At 39.9% G+C, this 19,473-nt stretch overlaps 2 protein-coding genes across 6 annotated transcripts; one reads left to right on the top strand and one right to left on the bottom strand.

Annotated features, from left to right (window-relative positions):
- The first annotated feature begins 2,976 nt into the window (after window positions 1-2,976).
- On the top strand, window positions 2,977-17,367 carry agbl5 (AGBL carboxypeptidase 5). Of its 5 annotated transcripts, none has more exons than XM_028041035.1 (17): window positions 2,978-3,108; window positions 4,402-4,689; window positions 4,763-4,934; window positions 5,062-5,228; window positions 6,419-6,596; window positions 6,696-6,874; window positions 7,796-8,318; window positions 8,431-8,600; window positions 8,785-8,920; window positions 9,324-9,535; window positions 9,626-9,834; window positions 11,121-11,300; window positions 14,495-14,637; window positions 14,749-14,801; window positions 14,933-15,108; window positions 16,056-16,192; window positions 16,299-17,367. In XM_028041035.1, exons 2-17 carry the CDS (start codon window positions 4,475-4,477, stop codon window positions 16,332-16,334), a joined length of 2,886 nt encoding a protein of 961 aa, XP_027896836.1. In that variant the 5' UTR covers window positions 2,978-3,108; window positions 4,402-4,474; the 3' UTR covers window positions 16,335-17,367. The 5 variants fall into 5 exon arrangements, with proteins under 5 accessions (XP_027896839.1, XP_027896840.1, XP_027896836.1 ...); XM_028041034.1 differs by having other exon boundaries at window positions 9,623-9,834; XM_028041036.1 differs by lacking the exon at window positions 11,121-11,300 and having other exon boundaries at window positions 9,623-9,834.
- A 310-nt stretch (window positions 17,368-17,677) lies between these two features.
- On the bottom strand, window positions 17,678-19,333 carry ost4 (oligosaccharyltransferase complex subunit 4 (non-catalytic)). The gene is made up of 3 exons (XM_028041041.1): window positions 19,178-19,333; window positions 17,940-18,077; window positions 17,678-17,769 (listed from the first exon to the last, which is right to left on the bottom strand). The coding sequence occupies exon 2, from the start codon at window positions 18,074-18,076 to the stop codon at window positions 17,963-17,965; it is 114 nt and encodes a 37-aa protein (XP_027896842.1). The 5' UTR covers window position 18,077; window positions 19,178-19,333; the 3' UTR covers window positions 17,678-17,769; window positions 17,940-17,962.
- Between the last annotated feature and the right edge of the window lie 140 nt (window positions 19,334-19,473).

Genomic DNA, 19,473 nt, shown 5'->3' with positions numbered 1-19,473 from the left:
ATACCTATAGTCAAAAGGTGACAGACTTTGACTGAGCGAGACTCTTAAAGAATGTTAGTAACAGCCAGCACATTTCTGTTTAGTAGTTGAAGCCTTCAAAAGGGGACAACAGCGTCTTCCAGTCCTGCGATGGACTGGCAACCTTTCCCAGTGACCAACCCCCTCAAAGATAACCATGTTCAGATAATGGATGAATGGGTCTTCCGCTCAGGAACATCAGGTCTTTTGACCTAGCTGGATGCCTGTGGAAGATTTTCGAGAGGCTAGGTCATTACCAACGTTGGGTTTATTACGCAATCTCCGGATTAGGAAAGAGATTCTTCTGTGAAGACTTTATGGAGGGAGAAAAAGGGAATCAGTTTCTGAATTTAGCTATTAAATTGACTTTAAAAAACACTACAATACATAGTGACAAACACTTGAGAAGAGCACATTTGAAGAAATTACCAATCAGGCAGGTTCACATGCCAAATACTGTAGGTAACCTGATGAGTTACAGCCAAGAAGATGGGCATAATTGACCTTTGACCCCAGGGGACTATATTCCTGGCAAAGTAATTAAAACTCCCTTTTTCAGAAAGGTGAACTCTGAGCGGTGGGTGAAAATCACACATTAAACCGAAGAGAATTAGTCCAAAAGGAGTATTGTTAGTTAGGAAATAATTTATTAAGCTGTCTAATAATACACTGATTAAACTCTTGAAAGTGGTTATTACTCATCTTTCAAGCTGCTTCTTCTCATCAGCCCAAGAGGCCTCCAGCATAATGTAACACCTGCAAATATGAGAGAGACAAAAACACAGGAAACAACTTATGTTCACTAAAAGTATTTTTTCTACAATTAATCTTTTTTTTTAAAGAATTATCTCAACTTCAAATCAAATCGTTATTTGATTTGTTATTAAGTAAGAAACTTGAATAAATGCGTAGTGATGGTTGACGGATAAATCAGCTGAAAATGGTGGGAAGTTTTAGCTTTCATCTATTTAATGAATGGTAACGTCTATGTAGATTTTTCAGTTATTGAGCCACTGATCACCAATAAGTGATCAAAGAAAAATCAGCTTGAGTTGGTTTGCTGTGAGAGTGAAATGCGGCGAAAAGGTGATTTATATCTTAAGTCAACTAAAGCAGTAAGCAGAGATCAGAAGAAAGTATAAAGTGATTTTCTAAAAGACGAAACAATACGACCGGATTAAATCTGAAGAAATTAGAGGGAAGCTGAAATATTAGCCAAACCTTAAATAACACACTTCAGAACAGAAATGAAACCACATTCCATATTTGTGTCTGCAAATTGATAATAAAAATAAATAAATATGCAACAAAGAAACTGTCTGAATCTATCCTACAAAAATCCAGACAAGGACTGACAGACTCCTTACTTACATTACCTGTGCAAACTGACGTCAAATTGAACATCTGATTGTCAAGTTCATTTACATCCAGAATGAAACAAAAATGGGTACAAATCTAAGTTCATTACAGCTGCAAACAAAAGACGATCTCCTTTTGAATTGCTGCGAGGCTGAGTGCTGAATAAATTACCAAATCCTGGAGAAAGTTCTGGAAGACTGTTTTACATCCCGACAACAAGCAGGGAACGAAGGTAAATCAAATATGGGATTTGCATGAAATGGAAGTCGCATGCAGCGACAGATCCTTTACCAAACAGGTAAAGATTTAGAGTTACATCAAGGATCATTTTCCTCTCTTAGTTTGTAATAAAACCAGCTTTTATTATGAGTTATGAAGCAGATCAGAGGAACTGTAGCACATATTTCTTATTGGATGGTGCAGGTGATCATAAAAGTAGATTAGATTAACTTTTATATGTTTAACAACTTTGTAAGTTACGCATTAGGCAGCAATGTTTTTTTTTATTTTGAGTATGTCTTGGTTTTCATTCGTATTAGTAGTTTTTGTTATTTTCTGCCAATTTTATAATTGTCTTATTATTTTTTTATCAAACTTAATTTTATTTTATTTTTTCCTTTATTATTTATCTACCTGTGATGTTATGATTGTTGTGAAACACTTTGGTCAGCTGAGGTTGTTGTAGATGTGCCATATAAATAAATCTTGACTTGACTAGCAGGTTTCCATTTAACCTTTTGAAACCGCTAAAATCGGCTGCTTGTCACTAGACTTCTTAATAACCTTCATAGAGGAGCAGAAAACTTGTTAGCAGTTCAGAAAATTCATGGATTAACTGAGTGGGTGTAATGTTTGATAAATATCTACTCCAGGTGAAGTGTTGTCATTTTTTTAAAAAAAATCTATTATTTTAATTCTTGTCTTGTTTTTTAAAATAAGAACACTTTTGCAAAAATAGGATGTATAAATTTGTTTCTGTGTGATGTAGGGATTTGTGAAGATCCATAAAGGTGGATGAAGACACTTTGGGTAATTGTGGGCACTAGGTGGCAGTGTTTCTGTTCATTTACCTTTAAATATACACCATCGTAAGATCATTCTTGAAATGTTTTGTAATCGACTAATCAGAGAACTAAATAATTATAAAATCAAATCATTCTGATATTTTACAAATAGTTTTCAAATTTGAAAACCGAACCCAGCAGGTAACTAGTAAAAATGTCAGATTACAGAGTCTGTTTGTGTTTATTATTATTGTACGTTGTTCTCATATTGGGCTTGAATATAACGAGTGTGTTTACGTACGAGCTTAAGCACAAAATATACGAAAAATCCCATGGCACCTAAATCACAAAAAAAAATATATATTTTTTTTAACCCTCAGTTAAAGAGAACTGAAACTTTTGAGTCCGCTCGTTTAAGTTATTTACGGTTTTATTAATCGTTTATATCGATTGCGTGTTTATCTTTGCTAATGACTGCATTTTATTAGGTTTGTGTTTTATTATTATTATTATTATTATTATTATTATTATTATTATTATTATTATTATTATTATTTTGGGGAGACGCAGCGTTTTAGGCAATCGGGATTCCAGCCTCCAGCGACACAGAAAATCCGAGGCAGGCTGTGTTTTCTCCGGAGAAACCTGAACGCAGCACAGATAATGATGTATTGAGGGTTAGAACGGACGGTGACAACAAAAATGGACATCGACCAAAAATAGCCCGGTGAGACCGACACGCTGTTTATTCACGTATGGGGTCCGTTGGAGAATAATTGTGGTGAACATGCGCGGTCAGAAAGGGACAATTTATGCGAAAACGGTACATGTTTCCCGAGCAGTTGCTGCCAGGCTGGTTGCTAGGTTAGCCTCGGTAGCTTCGAGAAATCCTGCTAGCTGACATATATCATTAACGGCGACTGCTGCTGCTCGGAACGTTATTGTGCTGCGAGCTCACGCAGTTGTTTAGATAATGTGGACGGCACGTCGTTTGGGTTTTAAAGGCTGTTGCTTGACGCCCCCTTTTACTCTACTGGGTCAGTCAGCTGGTAACGTTGTTAATCCTAAACCTAAACAAGGCCGTCTGTCTGTCACGTACGCGGCTGCATTCGGGTTGTTAGAGTTGGCAACAAAGCAGCCATTGCTGAAGAGAAAGCAAACGTTTTGTGCGCGCGTTTAAAGAATAGACTGCGCCCTGTTTGTTGTAGACACTGCTGTAGTTCTCTGAGCGACCACGGAGCGGCGCTGTTATGTGCCGACCGGAGAGCTTTAATATATTCTGTTAAATATTTTAGCGTGTAGTGTACTTTCCACTTCTCTTATGAAACTCACTTCACGGTTGGAGGTTGAGTATGTTTGAACTGAAGCCAATGCCCAATAGCAGATTCTCTGAATACTAATTGGACTTGTTTGTCTCTCCCGTCTTGCTCTTTTAAATTGAGATATGGAGAATATGGAGGCCACGTGAAAGCGTAATAAACAAATAAACTTGCACTTGAACTTAAAAATGAAATTTCTAGTATGTTTATACCAAATTTTGTTTCTGATTTTAATAGATTTTTTTTCCCCCCTCACATTTTTTCTTAAAAGAAAAAAATACAAATGACAGAAAATATCTGGTTTTATTTATATAATTTCTTTTGTGAGTTGATCTGAATTCATAGTCAAAACAAATAGAACCCGTAAAACATTCTTGTGAAACAAGATGGCAGTTTTTGGGTGGAAATCCAAAAAGTGCACTGGTGAAAAAAAATAATAATAAAATCCTCAAAAAGAGAAAATTTGAGTTATTGATAAAATCAATTCATCGCCCAGCCCTACCCTAAATTTATCTTGCACTGGTGTTTGTTTGTTTTGTTTTTTTATAGTGTAATCAACCAAATTTGTAACATTCATGCCAATAATTTAGCAGGAGGAGCATTCAGTCAGAAATACTGTTAAGAATCTAAAGTTGAATCGTTGTTGTGAAATCTAGGAGACGTGGCATGTTTTGTACCCAGATTTTTCATCTTTTTTATAGGTTATCAGTGTCAGATATCTGACTGGCACTTAACAATCGGCCTGAGTGCAGAAAGAGAACTGTGTTCATAGGCATGGAGGTCCGCTTTGGGAACATCGTGTTTAGCTCCAGGTTTGACTCTGGGAACCTGGCCCGAGTGGAGAAAGTAGAGAAGGGCAACTCAAGCCCTGTGTCCGATGGAGCCCAAGTTGGAAGTTCCCCCTCAGGGCTGCATCTCACCCCAGACTACGAGTTCAATGTGTGGACCCAGCCAGACTGTGCTGGCACGGAGTATGAGAACGGAAACAGGTGAGCTGTCGTCAATAAAGATGCGTCTTCTGTCTGACTTTCTGTCTTGACGTTTCTGATGTGTCGTTTCCAGATCATGGTTTTACTTCAGCGTGCGCGGTGCCATGCCCGGGAGACTGCTGAAGATCAACGTGATGAACATGAACAATCAGCGGAAGCTTTACAGCCAGGGAATGGCTCCCTTCGTTCGCACCTTACCGGTCAAAAACCGCTGGGAGAGAATCCGCGACAGACCCACAGTGGAGGTATGAGTGCACCCGCCGCGTCCTGCTCTGAGGCTGTCGGTGTGACAATCTAGGAAAGAGGTAGTCGGCCTTTTATTATCCTGCTAAAAAATACACCTCTCTCTCTCTTTGTTTCGCTTCCTCACAGACTGTAAACAACCAGTTCATTCTGTCTTTCACTCACCGGCTGCTGGATGTGCGAGGATCAACCACCTACTTCTCCTTCTGCTACCCGTTCTCTTACAGCGAGTGCCAGGAGATGCTGCAGCAGCTGGATGAGAGCTACCCCAACGCTGCTCAGCTCAGTCCGAGCAGGTGAAGACGAACAGGGAACACCTGAAGTCACTACCACCCCTTCTCACCTCCGCCTTCTTTAAATCAAGCAAAATTGGTGCAGAAAAAACGTTTTGTTTGTGATGCTATTATTTTAAAGATATTAATAAATGTTTCCAGACATCATCAAAGGTCACCAGACCTCTTTACCCCCCACCACATTTACAGAAACAGCTAACTATGCTACAAAGATTTTAGCTGCACAAACAGAGCAAAATTAATTTTTATCAATTTTGTTTAGGGCCGAAACAATCCGATGATTCGCGATGAATAGAATTATTGAAATAATTGTCAACTAATTTAGTAATCGATTAATCATTAACTGGAGTATACAGACTCCAAACAATGCTATTTGCTGAAAAAAATCCCCAGCATATTCAGATTATCAATTCAGCCAATACTGTGCAAAATATATACATTTAGCATTTAGGATAGGAACACGTTTGTCTGTAAATATGTTTTAGTAATCAATTTATCATTAACTGGAGTATACAGACTGAAAAACCAGCATATTCAAGATCATCACTTAAGGCTTAAGCCAAAATTTGACTATGTATATCTTAAAAAATGCAATATTTTGTATTTAAGATATTTTTATCTTGTATGCAATATCTGTAAATATTGCATTGAAGATAAAAACACCTTTATCTGCAAATTTATGGCATAGTTTTAACTTCACCTGGTCCTAATTCACTAAGTGAATGCTATGCTATAGCTTCTTAGGCAATAAAAGGTTGATTTTCTTATTTTAAAAAGGAAGTGAATTGTTCTTATTTGCATCTTTAATGTATTCCTAACATTGTATAAAAAATGCTGAAGTGGTTAAATGAAAAATCTGCAGAATGTGGCAATTATTATTATAATTTTTTATTTACCCGATTTAGTTGTCAGAATAATCGACAACTTATTCTAGTAAGTTTTGTTTACTAGAATAATCAGTTGCAGCCCTTATTTAGTTTTTTGTTCATATGGAGGGTGGAGGTTGATCTCTGGTGACATCAGGAAGCTTTTATTTTTGTAAAATCTTAAAAATGATAACGGCACAAACTGAAATTTTTGCTCCAGCAAACGTTTGACACCAATTTTGTTTAACTTGAAGAAGGTGGGGGTCGCCAACTTCGTGGCTGAATTGTTAGCAGCATTTCTTTTGTCCTCCTTTGTCTGGTTTTCAGCGCACCGGGCACCGTGTACTATCACAGGGAATTGCTGTGCAACTCTCTAGACGGCAACAGGGTGGACCTCCTCACTGTGACCAACTGCGCCGGCATGTGGGATGAGAGAGAAACCCGTCTACCCAAGCTGTTTCCTGACACCAACACCCCCAGGCCGCATCGCTTCCCGGACAAGAGGGTAATGTTTTCAGCTTTGGTTAGCGCGCCAGAGCTCTGGTCTGGCGTGTTCTTGCAACGGGTGCGGAGCTCATCCCGACCTGGTGGTTTGCTCCTGCAGGTGTTTTTCCTCAGCAGCCGCGTACACCCCGGAGAAACGCCGTCCTCGTTCGTGTTCAACGGTTTCCTCAACTTCATTCTGCGACGAGACGACCCGCGTGCGCACACGCTGCGCAGCATGTTCGTGTTCAAGCTCATTCCCATTCTGAACCCAGACGGCGTGGTCCGAGGACACTACAGGTGACGATTCAACAAATGCATCCGTGCCCCTGGAACGTCTTCACATTTTGCCACATTACAACCATAAACCTCAATGGGTTTCTTTGTGATAGACCAACACAAACTAGTGCTTTTTGCAAGGGTTTTCAAAAAAGTGTGACATTCTTCTGTGATTAGTTTGATCTGAATTAATACATTCTAGAACCACAATTTTCTTCACTGCAAAAAGATAAAATCTTACCGAGAATATTTGGTCTGCTTTCTAGTGCAAATATCTTGAAATAACATACAAATTGACTTAAAGGTACTTTTTCAACATGATCTTGGAGCTTATTTTTAGTCAATAGTTCCTTAATTTTGATGAAAAAGTACTAGTTCCACTGGCAGATTATTTCACTTATAAATTTCTGCCAGCGGAACTAGTGCTTTTCCATTGATATTAAGGAACTATTGACTTAAATCAAGCTCTTATGTCATTCTGCAAGGTTATGTGTACGTTAGTTTTGCTTTATTTCAAGTGTACTAACATATTTTAACTAGAAACTGGATCAAAAACACCTAATAAGATTTTGTGTCTTTGCAGTGTTTAGTAACATCACCAACTCTTTGGGATAAATTCCCACCAACTTTCCCCAGCTGGGTACTGAATTTCATTCCCCATTCGTCACAATTTTTAACCTAAATTTATAAGTCTCGCCACAGTTTCTTAATTGTATTTAAGCCTGAACTTTGATTAGGCCACTCGACAAACAAAGATGCTTTGATCTAAATGGTGTGAAACCGGTTCTGGCTGGCTGTTTTGGGGCATTGCCTTTGTCTCAAGGATTGCTGTTTATTTAGTTCCATCAATTTCTCATCAACTTTGACTGTTTGTGGTTGTGAATACTTTTGCGAGGCACTAATGTTTTTTTTGTTTTGTTGGGTTTTTTTCTCCCCCCACAGAACTGATTCCAGAGGAGTGAACCTTAACAGACAGTACCTGAACCCCAACCCTGAACTCCACCCTTCCATCTATGCAGCTAAAGCTTTACTGCTGTACCATCACACACACAACCGCTTACACACCACACAACCAACCGCACACAGCATGACGCAGCCCACCCCTCTGAACAACAAGCCGGCAAACCAGCACCAGTCCCCTCCCTTGACGCCGCTGGAGATCAGCTTGAACCAGCGGAACGAGGAGAAAGGCGGGAGCTCTCCCCCGCCGGCCGAGGTTTCCATGGTGATGGAGGAGAACAGCTGGAGCCCTGCGGAGTTGGGGAAAGGGGACCAGAACTGCTCCGCCGACTCCTTGGAGAAGGTAGCGTCCGGAACCGGGGACCGAGCCGATCCAGAGGAGAAGCAAAGCAAGTCGGTGCCGCCGCAGGAGGGAGGCGTGGCCTATTACGTGGACCTACACGGCCACGCCTCCAAACGGGGATGCTTCATGTATGGAAATAACCTGCCTGACGAGAACCAGCAGGTAGGAGGATCATTGTCCATTTGTACTATTTTTGTCACACACATAAAAAAGGAATTTTTTTTGTCAAATAAGCCTGTGCTTTATTTCCCCTTTGTTGATTCTTTCTCTCCAGGTGGAGAACATGCTGTATCCCAGGCTGATCGCCGTCAACTCTGCCCACTTTGACTTCCTGGGCTGTAACTTCTCCGAAAAAAACATGTACGCGCGGGATAAGCGGGACGGTCAGTCTAAAGAAGGCAGCGGTCGTGTGGCTGTCCACAAGGCGATAGGAGTGCTTCACAGGTTACTCTTCTTCAAATGTATCAGTGCAACACTTTATTTTCACTGTTATTGCAGATGGCACAGCGACTTTTAGTCGAGTGGCGATGACAGGCTTTATCGTAGTCTTGCTGAAATTAACCTGCTGATGCATTTCTTTTAACAGACATGGTGTTAATCACTTCTCTCTCTTTTTGGTGATCATCAGTTATACTTTGGAGTGCAACTATAACACAGGAAAAACCATGAACTCCATGCCACCCGCCTGCCACGACAACGGCCGGGCGACTCCGCCTCCACCCTCGTCGTTTCCTCCCAAATACACTCCAGAGATATTTGAGCAGGTAGGAAGAAACATTGCAAAAGTATTGACAACTTCCAATGTATTCCGTTGAACAGAAGTCTCCATTTCAAAACTGTCCATGTGACATGCATGCGTACTTAGTCTTCTTTAACTGTACCCTACATAACATACATGGATTAAAGCAGACTCGTGTGTTAGTGATCCAAAAATAAATCAATTTTTCTTTGTAATGAATTTTATTGCAGGACTAGCTTAGGTTATCCTCATATGTTTGTGGTCATAATAGCTGACATACTGACCATTTTTTGTCACTAGTTTGCTCTCCATTTCACAATGTTGACTTTTTTTTTCTTTTTACATAGAACGTACTCCTTGTAAACTTTTTTAAGGCACTGTTGTTCATAGCTCTTTGGTTCTCTATGATTCTTGTTGATGTGCACCAGGTGGGCCGTGCCGTGGCCATCTCTGCCCTGGACATGGCGGAGTCCAACCCGTGGCCTCGCCTGGTGCTGTCCGAGCACTCCTGCCTCACCAACCTCCGAGCCTGGATCCTCAAGCACGTCCGCAACACCAAAGGCCTCAACACGCAAATCCACGCTCTCCCCAAAGTACAAAGTAGCGGCAGCAAGGTGTCGCCACCGAAAAGTTTCAACAAGTGAGTCCTCTCCGTAAGACTTTTTATCGTCCCTGCTTCCGGATAACAGTTGGACCAACCGGTTTGTGCGTTTGTCCCGATCTCCAGCAGCTTTCTGTCTGGGTCAACATCAGAAAACACGAATGGCCGCGTTCGCTACAACAGCCAGAGCAGCAGCAGCAGCAAGACTCCCTCTCCAAAAATCCAAAGCTCTCCGAGCTTCACCTTCGGCTGCACCCCGCCGCCCCGGCATCACACACATCATTACAGCACACACGCCGGTGGACGTGGAGGCAACAGGACACTCGGACCAGTCAAAGGTAAGTTGATGTTGCCTCGCCGTGTCACTGGAGGGGATTTTACCTCATAAACTCCGTCTCCTGTGTTCATCCCTTTTCTTCTGCTCATTTCTGCTTGATATGTTTGGTGGATTTTTAAGTCCTACCATTAATCTCCAATGAGTCATTTTAAATGTTTTCCTTCACATTGTTTTTGGTTTTGAAGTTATTATGTTGCTTTTCTTCATCCAGGATTATTGAGAGAAAGAAAATATGTTTTAGAAAAAAATGGTTGCGTTTGGATTCCATAGTTTTGGTTTCTATAAGCGGGTAAGGATATTTAATTATTCACTTTGGAGAAAGAATTATTTTTGCTTTTTTTTCTCCTGCGTCTCGAAAACCTTTACAGTCAGATTTATTTAAAATCAGCATACATGCTTATTTACAAGGGCCCCTTTCCCAAGTTCATAGCCCCAATCTTACCTATGCAAAATACTTTTATTTCATACATTCAAACAAATTAGAACACAAAACAACAACTTTGTCTTTGAATATCACAATGAAGATATTTATTGAGGGTGTCCATGCATCCTTAAAAAAAATCTTAAATTCATTTATCTAAAATTAAGGCCTTAAAATGTCTTCATTTTTATTTATTTAAATAATAATAATAAATGTAAGTTGGCCTTAAATAAATTCATCAAGTCTTAAATTTTCTTGTGGCAGGACTATTTAATATCATATAATCTAGGTAGTTTATTTTTCTCGATAGTCTTTTCTCTCAAAGCAAACGTCTTAGTTCCACGCAGACATTGTCATTCTGTTCTGACTTTAGGCGGTTGGGGCTACCGTTGACTAGCTGTTAATGTACCCCTTTTTAGCTAGGAAGCTAGCTTCTTTTGCGTCTGTTATTTGAAAGTGTAAATTTATCGCCAGTTGGCTGGATGCTGCTGGACAACCCATACGATGTTACGTGCATTTTGAGAAAAAACCTTGGCACTACTACAACGTAGAATATGCAGTTTTCTTTTGTACATTTCTGTTGTGGTACAGGTCTTAAATTTGACTCATAATTGTCTTAACAAGGCCTTAAATTTGAGCTGGTGAAACCCGCAGAGACCCTGTTCTTGTGATTATCCAGATTTCATCTCCTCTCTTTCTTTTCCATCATTTACAACGCCCCCCCCCCCCCCCCCCCACCCGTCTTCAAGTAGAAAACTTGGAAACCATTTTACCTCTGTATGTGCGCGCACAGTTCCCTGCATGTTTCTGAGCCGGGTGTACGTGCGTGTCTCTCTCTCTCTTTCTTCCTCTTTCTCTCTCCTCAGACTCTAAGCCTCAGGAGAAGAGACGTCACTCCCACAGTCGTTCTGTTCTCCGGTCTCCCAGCAACAGCCACAAACCCCCCTGCCACCTTCGCTCGCCCCCTTCCTCGTCGTCGTCCTCCTCCTCTTCCTCTGTGTGCGCGGCAAGTTCTTGTCCTCTACCGACTCCGGTCAATATAACAGGTCTGTACACCCTTCAGCCTCCCCGCCTGTCCACCTTGCTCCCCTCCTTCCAGGCTTTGCCTCGACCCGGCTTGCTCTCCAAACTGAGCCCACTGCTCCTCCAGAGCCTGCCGCCCACCACCAGCTCCCCAATGGGGCCGAACTCGGACTAAATCTGACCTACCCCACCCAGTGAGACTGAGAGTGTGTCTGTGTGTGAATGGCAAACCACAAAGTGTGTCAAGTTCTGTATAAAAACTTTGTGTGTGCGTTTCTGCGTGCTAAAACATTGACGGTGCTAGTTTTGTAGGCACATCAGTGCCGACTGCATTCCGTTGTGGAAGTTTTGGAATGTCAACAGTGCATATAGACACACTGACAAAAACAATGTTAAATACCCTGAAGGAACGGTCTGGTTTAGATGCGGTTTGGGTCCACGTTCAGATCAGCGATGCTTTGACTTTCAAGGAGAAAAGGCGGGCACAAAGTGTAGAGCGTTACAGGCAGATGTAAGAGTACATGAAGGTCAAAACAATGAGAGAAGGTGTTTTGAGTGCTTTCTGTTACAGAGAGCGCATGTTCGGTTTACAGGAGGTCAGGCGCTTTTATTGAAGCTGATGTGGGATGACACAATTTGTGGGTGTGTTCAGACATCTATGCTGGGCATGGCCAGTAAAATATATGATTACCTTGAGAAAAAAACACTTTTTTCTCCATTTCTTAAGGAAAAGTATCTGAACGATTGCTCCATAAATGCGGTTGTTTTTGCATTGTTTTCTGATGTGGAAAACATGCCAGCATGTTTTCCACATCAGACATTGTTTTAATATTATGCTTCTCAGTACTGTAATTTCCAAACGATTGAAAAGAAAAACAATGTACACAAATATAAGCTGTACTTGCTTATAAGCCACAGGTTGCAACATACAGACAAGTATAGTTGGCTACAGTGGCGATTACATAAACATTTAAATTTAGTCGTACCGTAGTCCTGAAGTTGCTTTAGCTTATTGTAGAAAAGTTTATCCTTTTTTTACTTTTATCTTTTAAGAGTAACACTGGCAGTGTAACAAGCTATTAGCCGATTGGTTAGCTGGGCTACCAATTGTTCTTTTTAAAATCAGAGCTTTACCTTGATAAGTGTAATGGTTGTCACGGTGTTCTAAAAAACTGACTTTCTTTGTTGTAAGGAATGGATTACATTAAAAGGATTCGGAACAGTAGGAATGGTATGGTGGGAAGTTTATGTTGTTTTGAAGATGTAACTTCTTAAAACCTTTCATTGCTAATTAAATTCTTGACATAACCCATACCTGGTCTCCATGGGTACCAGATTATGTCCAAACCGGACCATTCCTTAAGGGTGCTTGTCGTGGTGCTTAACGTTTTTCTTTTTGTCCCTTTGTCAGTAAATGTAAATGTTGAAATTCTAATACGGTAATATTCACTTTATAAAGAAGTAATAAGCTACAAGAAATTAATGTAATTTACATTTTTAAGAGCAGTTTCTATTTTCTTTATTCATACTTCCTGTTGGGTTTTAAAGGGAGTTCCTCATTGCCACTCAGAGATCAGAGATGTTCCCATGTTGGACTTATAACTGTAGCATTATTATTTTTCTGTTAGACTGAACTTTTCCTGTTGCGTTTTAGTGCTTATTTATATATAAAACAAGTGCAGGCTGCCTCCTAACAGTCATTTGCAATTGGTTTATAGTATATTTTAGGATTCTCTTGAATGTCTATTTTATCAGAATTTGATTTAAAAATGAGCTATATATATATATATATATATTCATATGTGTAAGCAGTTCAGTGATTATTTGTTTTCCTATTTATCTCAAAGCTGTGTCATTCCGGTGTGGGACCCAAACGGGTCGTGACATGATGTTGACCGAGTAGCCTAATGCCAAAATCCTCATCCCGACAGTCACTGGCTGAATTCCTCATAAGTGGTGCAATCATACAGTTGCTTGAAAGTAAGCAAGTGATGCCAACATTCAGTAATAAAAAAAAAATAATAAAAAAATCAAGTTTCACATATTTGCTATAAGATGTCAGTATTAGTTGTAAATAAAATATATGGGTAATTATTTATTCAAGCCTTTTCGATGTTTTTTGGTGTAAACAGGACACCGCAGGCCGCCACTGGTTAAAGTTTCTATATTTTTAGCAGCTAGAAAAACCATAAGCGATGACCATTTTCAAAAAAAAAATTATTTTTTTTTACATATATAAACGTCTTTATTCAGTTGTGGAATAAATACAGTGATCGTCTGCACTTTGGTTTTACGTGTCATCCTCCTAGTAGCTAGAGGTGGTGTGTGTTTTAGTTTGGTGCCAAGATGGAGCGTCTGTGATATTAGACGGGTTTATTAGCAGAAACATTGATGGGTTGATTTGGATCAAAGTAGTTTCTGACCTGGCTTTGCTGACGTTGCCATCTGGTCCTGTGCTGTGAGCCACTGCAGTTCTAGCGTGCCTTCCTTTGTTGTAAACTGTTTGAAAAGCAACATTAGTCCTTATCTGTAAATGACTTGAAGCAAAGTTTCAGCTTTTGAAGAGCAAATGAAGCAAACAAGTAGAAGCAGGTTGGTGTTTGGGGAACGAACAAAAGTCTCATTTAATGCTCCCTTCAAATCTCTAAGCTGATTATTTTCATGTAGCCGTTTTCTAGTGTTCGACCAACACTACTTGCTGACTCGGTGCATCGAGTAACGAACGAGATTAGCATACTGTGGTCGTATTTTACTCTCACTGTGAATTTTGATGTCTTTGTCCGACTTGGTTCAACATTAATGTGCGCCCACCTTTTTATTTGAAACGAGGAAAGCCGCTTTAGGTTCGTAGTTACTTAGATGTTTATGCTTTATACTCTCTGTGAGAATCGTGCCGTTTTCCTCAATGTGGTGCTAACCTCCTTCACCAAACAGATGTGTGTTTTGTCCTTGTAACGATTGGTTAATATCTTTCTTGACTGTGCTGCTGTCTTTTACCGCCTCACTGTTTGACTTCTGGAATAAAAAAAAGCGTCTCCCTACGAAGCGATTGTGTTGAGTCCTCTGATCTCTCTTTTATTATAGAATAATAAAATAAGCTAACTTTAGAAGCTAGCTGTGAGATAGAGTGCTAATAGCTATAGAGATTGAACATGTTTTCTTTTAAGTGTTGTGCAGAAGATGTCTATGTACTCATGTGCCTTCCTGTTGTTGACAGGTATCAGCTACTCAGATCTTAAGCTTTATGGAGCCAGTCCAAGTAGCTGGCCCAGAATGCCTCTGCACGCGCGCGCCGGGCAGCCAGGCCGAGGCCGCCGAGGCTTTGCGGGCTCTCATCACCCAGCAGACGCCTGTAGAGAGGTTAGCTTACGTAGACCCTCAAAGTGAGGAGGAACTGCAAAAAAAAAGTCTACTTGCAGCGTTAGGTTCCAGACTCGACTTATGACATCTTAATGTGTCGATCTGTCACAGAAATCCAAAGTCGCGGGGCCTGAACATATCTTGTCGTCCATCAAATTCAGCAAGTAAGTCCAGCCTTTTCGTCAATTGGGGTTTTCAGCCACAAAGAAGTGACGTGGAGATTTGTCAGCTTAAAAAAGAATTATAGATGCTATTTTTTTGTTTTGTTTTAGTAATTTCTCTCTCGCCTGCATAGGTGCGAGCCTCAGTTGCACGGAAGCCGCATCCCGATTCGTCGAGCGGTGTCGGCTGACGTTACTTTCCCACTCCTTAATACGTCGCCCACCTTATCTGGAGACAAGGAGGTGTCTTCCTTTACAGTGTTTAAGCTGCTCAGACCTCCTGGGATCCACCGACATATGGCCATAACAGGCATGTATACCCACTTTGTGAATTCGTTTTTTTGAAATTATCCAAATTGCTTCCATTTGCCTAAAGATCCATTTCAAAGCCTGAAGATGGAAGTGTCTTACAAAAGTCTTTAGTCTGAGCTTGAGCTATTTTGACACACAAAAAAAAGTCTCAACTCCAAACTGTGGGTGTGAAAAGCTGGTAAACAGTAAACAGGGTTTAGAAGATTAAGGGCCTCTGATTAAACCAGTTGTGGTGGCGTATCCCAAAAAAAACAAAAGAGGGCGTGCCATGGGTGGCGTAGGGGTTAGCGCGACCCATATTTGGAGGCCTTGAGTCCTCGACGCGGCCGTCGCGGGTTTGACTCCCGGACCCGGCGACATTTGCCGCATGTCTTCCCTCCTCTCCTTCCCCCTTTCCTGTCAGCCTACTTTGGTAAAAGGAACACTAGAGCCCACAAAAAAAAACCCTGGAGGGCAAAAAAAACAACAAAAAAAACAGTTACTCATTTGAATTACAGAACAAAACACTAATAAGTAGGTCTACGTATTTGCAGGTATGAATTGATGGATGGCTGGTTTAAACATGTGGCAGATGTGTCCATGTTGGCCCCCCAAAAAATGTTTATTTTTAAATATTTGAGTGTTGGTTTCAGTTAATAATCCAACAATATTTTAATAAAACACCACATGCAAAATGAGCCCATGACTTCAGTGTGAACATGCACAGTACACATTAAAAAAAATAAAATTTTTGGGCCTCTACCCCAAAACTTGTGGCCCTGGGCTACTGCCCCTGTAAGCCCTTTCTTCCTTTTACTTTCATGAATTTCCTCATGTAATCCCTACAAATCACTCTAAAATGTATTATGTGGTGAAAAGGTTTAATGGGTATAAATACTTTCCATTGACGTTTTTAATCCCTTAGTCAAATCGTAGACGAAAATATTAAGTTTTCTGGCCGTACAGGTTTATCGAAGAAAGATGTCGACGGGATCCAGCTGGCCTCTGCAACGCTGCTGGTGAAGAACGGAGACAAGAGTCCAAACTACAAAACAGAAGCTATCGCAGAGACCACAGCAGAGATGGACGAAACTGGAGAACAGGTGAGAAGCTACATGTTAAGATTCAGGTGAAAAAGAAAAGAAAAAAGAAATGTTCAAAGCAAAAGGGCGTCTACATTGAAAACCTCACAAGTCTTTTCCTGTAAAGGCTGAGGAGAGGCCCGTTGTGCCGTGCCAGAGGTGATGAACGTGTGAGACAGTGACCTTGTGGGGAGAAGCCCAGAAACTCCACCAACTTGCAATTAAAGTACAGTGTTTTTTTTGTGCCAACTGTGAGCCTACATTCCTGTTTAAAAAAAAGATATATTTACCAACATTTAGACTAAGAAGCGACAGCGTCTTTTTCTAGTGTTTAATGTGCAATACAACCGTTTTGTTGACCTTTTCCAGTAGCTGAGCAGCATTAACAAGGGTGCATTACAATCACTGAGCAACTGAGGATTAAGTGCCTTTCCTCGTGACTAACAGCAGCTGTGGCATAAATGATGCCTTCAGATTTTTTAAGCTGCTGAAGAAAGAAAACTTGAAAGATCCCTTTAACACTTCAGCTCCCATCACTGTATTTCATATTTTATTTTAGTCTTATTTTGCCTTGCCAGCAACGTTTAAATATGCTCTGACCTGTACAGTTATGCATTGCTGTGTTTATTTAACTTGTATCGCTTATTTTGGTTTTTTTTTTTTTTTTCCAAAACTGAGCACAACAGCACCTTCTCAAACATCATTCTATAAAACATGAATGAAATCGGCAACTGTTATGAAATGGACTGTATTGAGTAATGTGTGTTTCGCTGTGGTGTTGGTAAAATTATATTTCCCTCGTGTGGACTTGTTTTTTGTAGCAATGGTCCTTTTAATAAACATTCGGTCATGTGATTTTTATATACAAATAATCTCCAGAATTTCTCACTGTTTTCCATATACACACGTGAATGTCGTGTTATTAAAGCTTACCGCAAATGAAATACGTTGGACGTTTCTGAGGAAATTTTATTAGAAGAGCAAGAAAAATTATTTAATACAAAAATGTTAAGTCGTGAAGAATGGGGGAAAACTTCAGTTTTTTTGTTTTTGTCCTGAAAACAATCATGTTGCAGCGAAGCCACAACAGGTCATTGCTTCAGATTCTGGCTAGCTGCAGTGCAGCATGCATAAACTAATGGAAAGTTGAGTGGAAGGAAAGTGTGGTAGCGTGCAATAAATCTACACTAATTTTACTTTTTGAATTCAATGAGATTACACTCTTAAAATATCTGTATATGTAAAGATCTCTAAACATATGGACCTCTAAGTTCCCAGAATCAGTTATAGCTGCCAAATTATAACTTTATCTGCTTTAACTTTTTTTTAATAAATTTTATTTTCCATGGGTAATCAAATAAATCACTTGAAAGTTAAAGTTCAACACAGTTTCATGTTTTAGCCCTTATATTTCTGTTAATTTTCCCCTCTGGTGTTTTTACCATTTGAAATAAAGCTGAATGTTTAAGAAAGGAGGTGTGGAAAAAAAAGACGGATCAAGACTAATTGAATTCAGACATTTTTAATAGATTTAAAAAAGGATGGTGCAACAGAACTTCATCTTCTACAAGGGAAGATTAGGACTCCAACTATCTCACCTGAGGAGAAGAAGAAAAGTAATGCGTGTTAAGACTGCAGGTCAAAGATTTCATTCCACTCTTCCCTCAAATCATGCACTTTATGGAATGAATGAAAAAAAAACAAACATTTCAATCAGATAACATCATGCTGAAAACCCCCAGGAAAAGTTACGTAGAAATACACGCACTTCACGGGTCATTGTAGTGAAACCTACTCCTGCTTCTTGGGGTTATTTACAGCAACATAATGGTAGAGCACAACCAGCAGGAATAACGACACGCCAAGCATGTTGGCAAAGATGGCCAGCTGGACGTCAGTCACCATCCTGGAGAAAAGAAACAGCACGTCAGCTCAGGCCATGGATTTGGCCCAAGTTTGATCACTGCCTTACTTCACTTTGTAATGTTTTTTTTTTTTTAAGTACCATTGTTTATTTAATTTAACCAAATATACAAAAGTGAACAGTTAAAGGTGTTAAAACTGCTGAAAGAAAAATACGGGCACCGTTGCAGTGACAGCTGTCCTAAAGTCATTGTTTACCCTTCAGATAAGAGAACAAGAGTTCCAAATAAAGCTTAAATTAAGTTGTTTCCCCTACCATCAAACGAACACAGCTGGGAAATTAATAGATTTCAACTACAAGATTTTACAAAGTTGTTTCTTCTTTAACAACACCGAAGAAGAAAAAAAAAACACTGCATGCATTACATCAGAATAATCAGGCTGACCTTAAGGTTTTATGACAGGTGAGCAACTTTTAACAGATTTATAGACGCATCCTACAGCTTGACCAATGTCCTAAAATCCCTGATGGATGCTGTCGTGGATGACGCAAATTGGGATGTTGACAATGATAATCCAAAGAACTGACAACTGGTATGAGTTTATTGACTTTTTTCCGCCCATCTGCTTGGTTTCTGTGCATACTCAGCACTCACAAGTAGGATCAAATGCCATATTATGATGCAATTTGACTGTACAGCGGTCCCTGCAGTCTAAACTCAGTTACCCAAATTATGACTGATGAGATTTATCTTCCTACCTCTTCATCTCTTATGAATTAAATAACATTGTGGTGATGGTACCTTTTTAGCCAACTTCGGTTATATTCGACCTTAACATTTTGTAGCACGATATGGTTTAAGTTGGTGAAGCGGTCGTGCTGCAACCAAAATATATACACAAACACATCTGCATCCTAACACGCAACTTAATTTAAAGGATATTTTAAAACAGAACATCCCTTACTGATCAAATTAGCTTGAGGAATCATTTAAAGATGGAAATGTCAGGAGCTAATGTTAGCCTAGCTTGTAGGCTAACTAGTGCAACTAATGCTACATTGACTGAAGAAACGTAGGTGCAAACAAGTAGATACGAAAACATAAACATTATGAAATGAAACTTATGCACTGTAGTCGTTACCTTATTCTTTAAATTAGGGTTTCTTTTTTAATCACGTACAAGTGACACTCCAGCTCCTCTCGGCATACGCAAATAAAGCTGCCTTCTTCCGGGATGCAACCTAGAGCCACGTCACATTTATTTCACTAGTGCCATAGAAATTCATGTTATAGATCGCCCTTTCATCACAAATGAGCAAATTTGAAACCTTGTCTCGGAAATTTTTTTATCTTTTGTTTTCAAAATATATATATTACTACTACAAAAATGATGTGTCGCGTACTTATGATTAAAGAAACACATTTTATTCACTTTTC

Source organism: Xiphophorus couchianus, chromosome 15, assembly GCF_001444195.1.
Source record: "Xiphophorus couchianus chromosome 15, X_couchianus-1.0, whole genome shotgun sequence".
Taxonomy (NCBI): Eukaryota; Metazoa; Chordata; class Actinopteri; order Cyprinodontiformes; family Poeciliidae; genus Xiphophorus; species Xiphophorus couchianus.
This window is presented reverse-complemented; position numbering and strand designations above follow the sequence as displayed.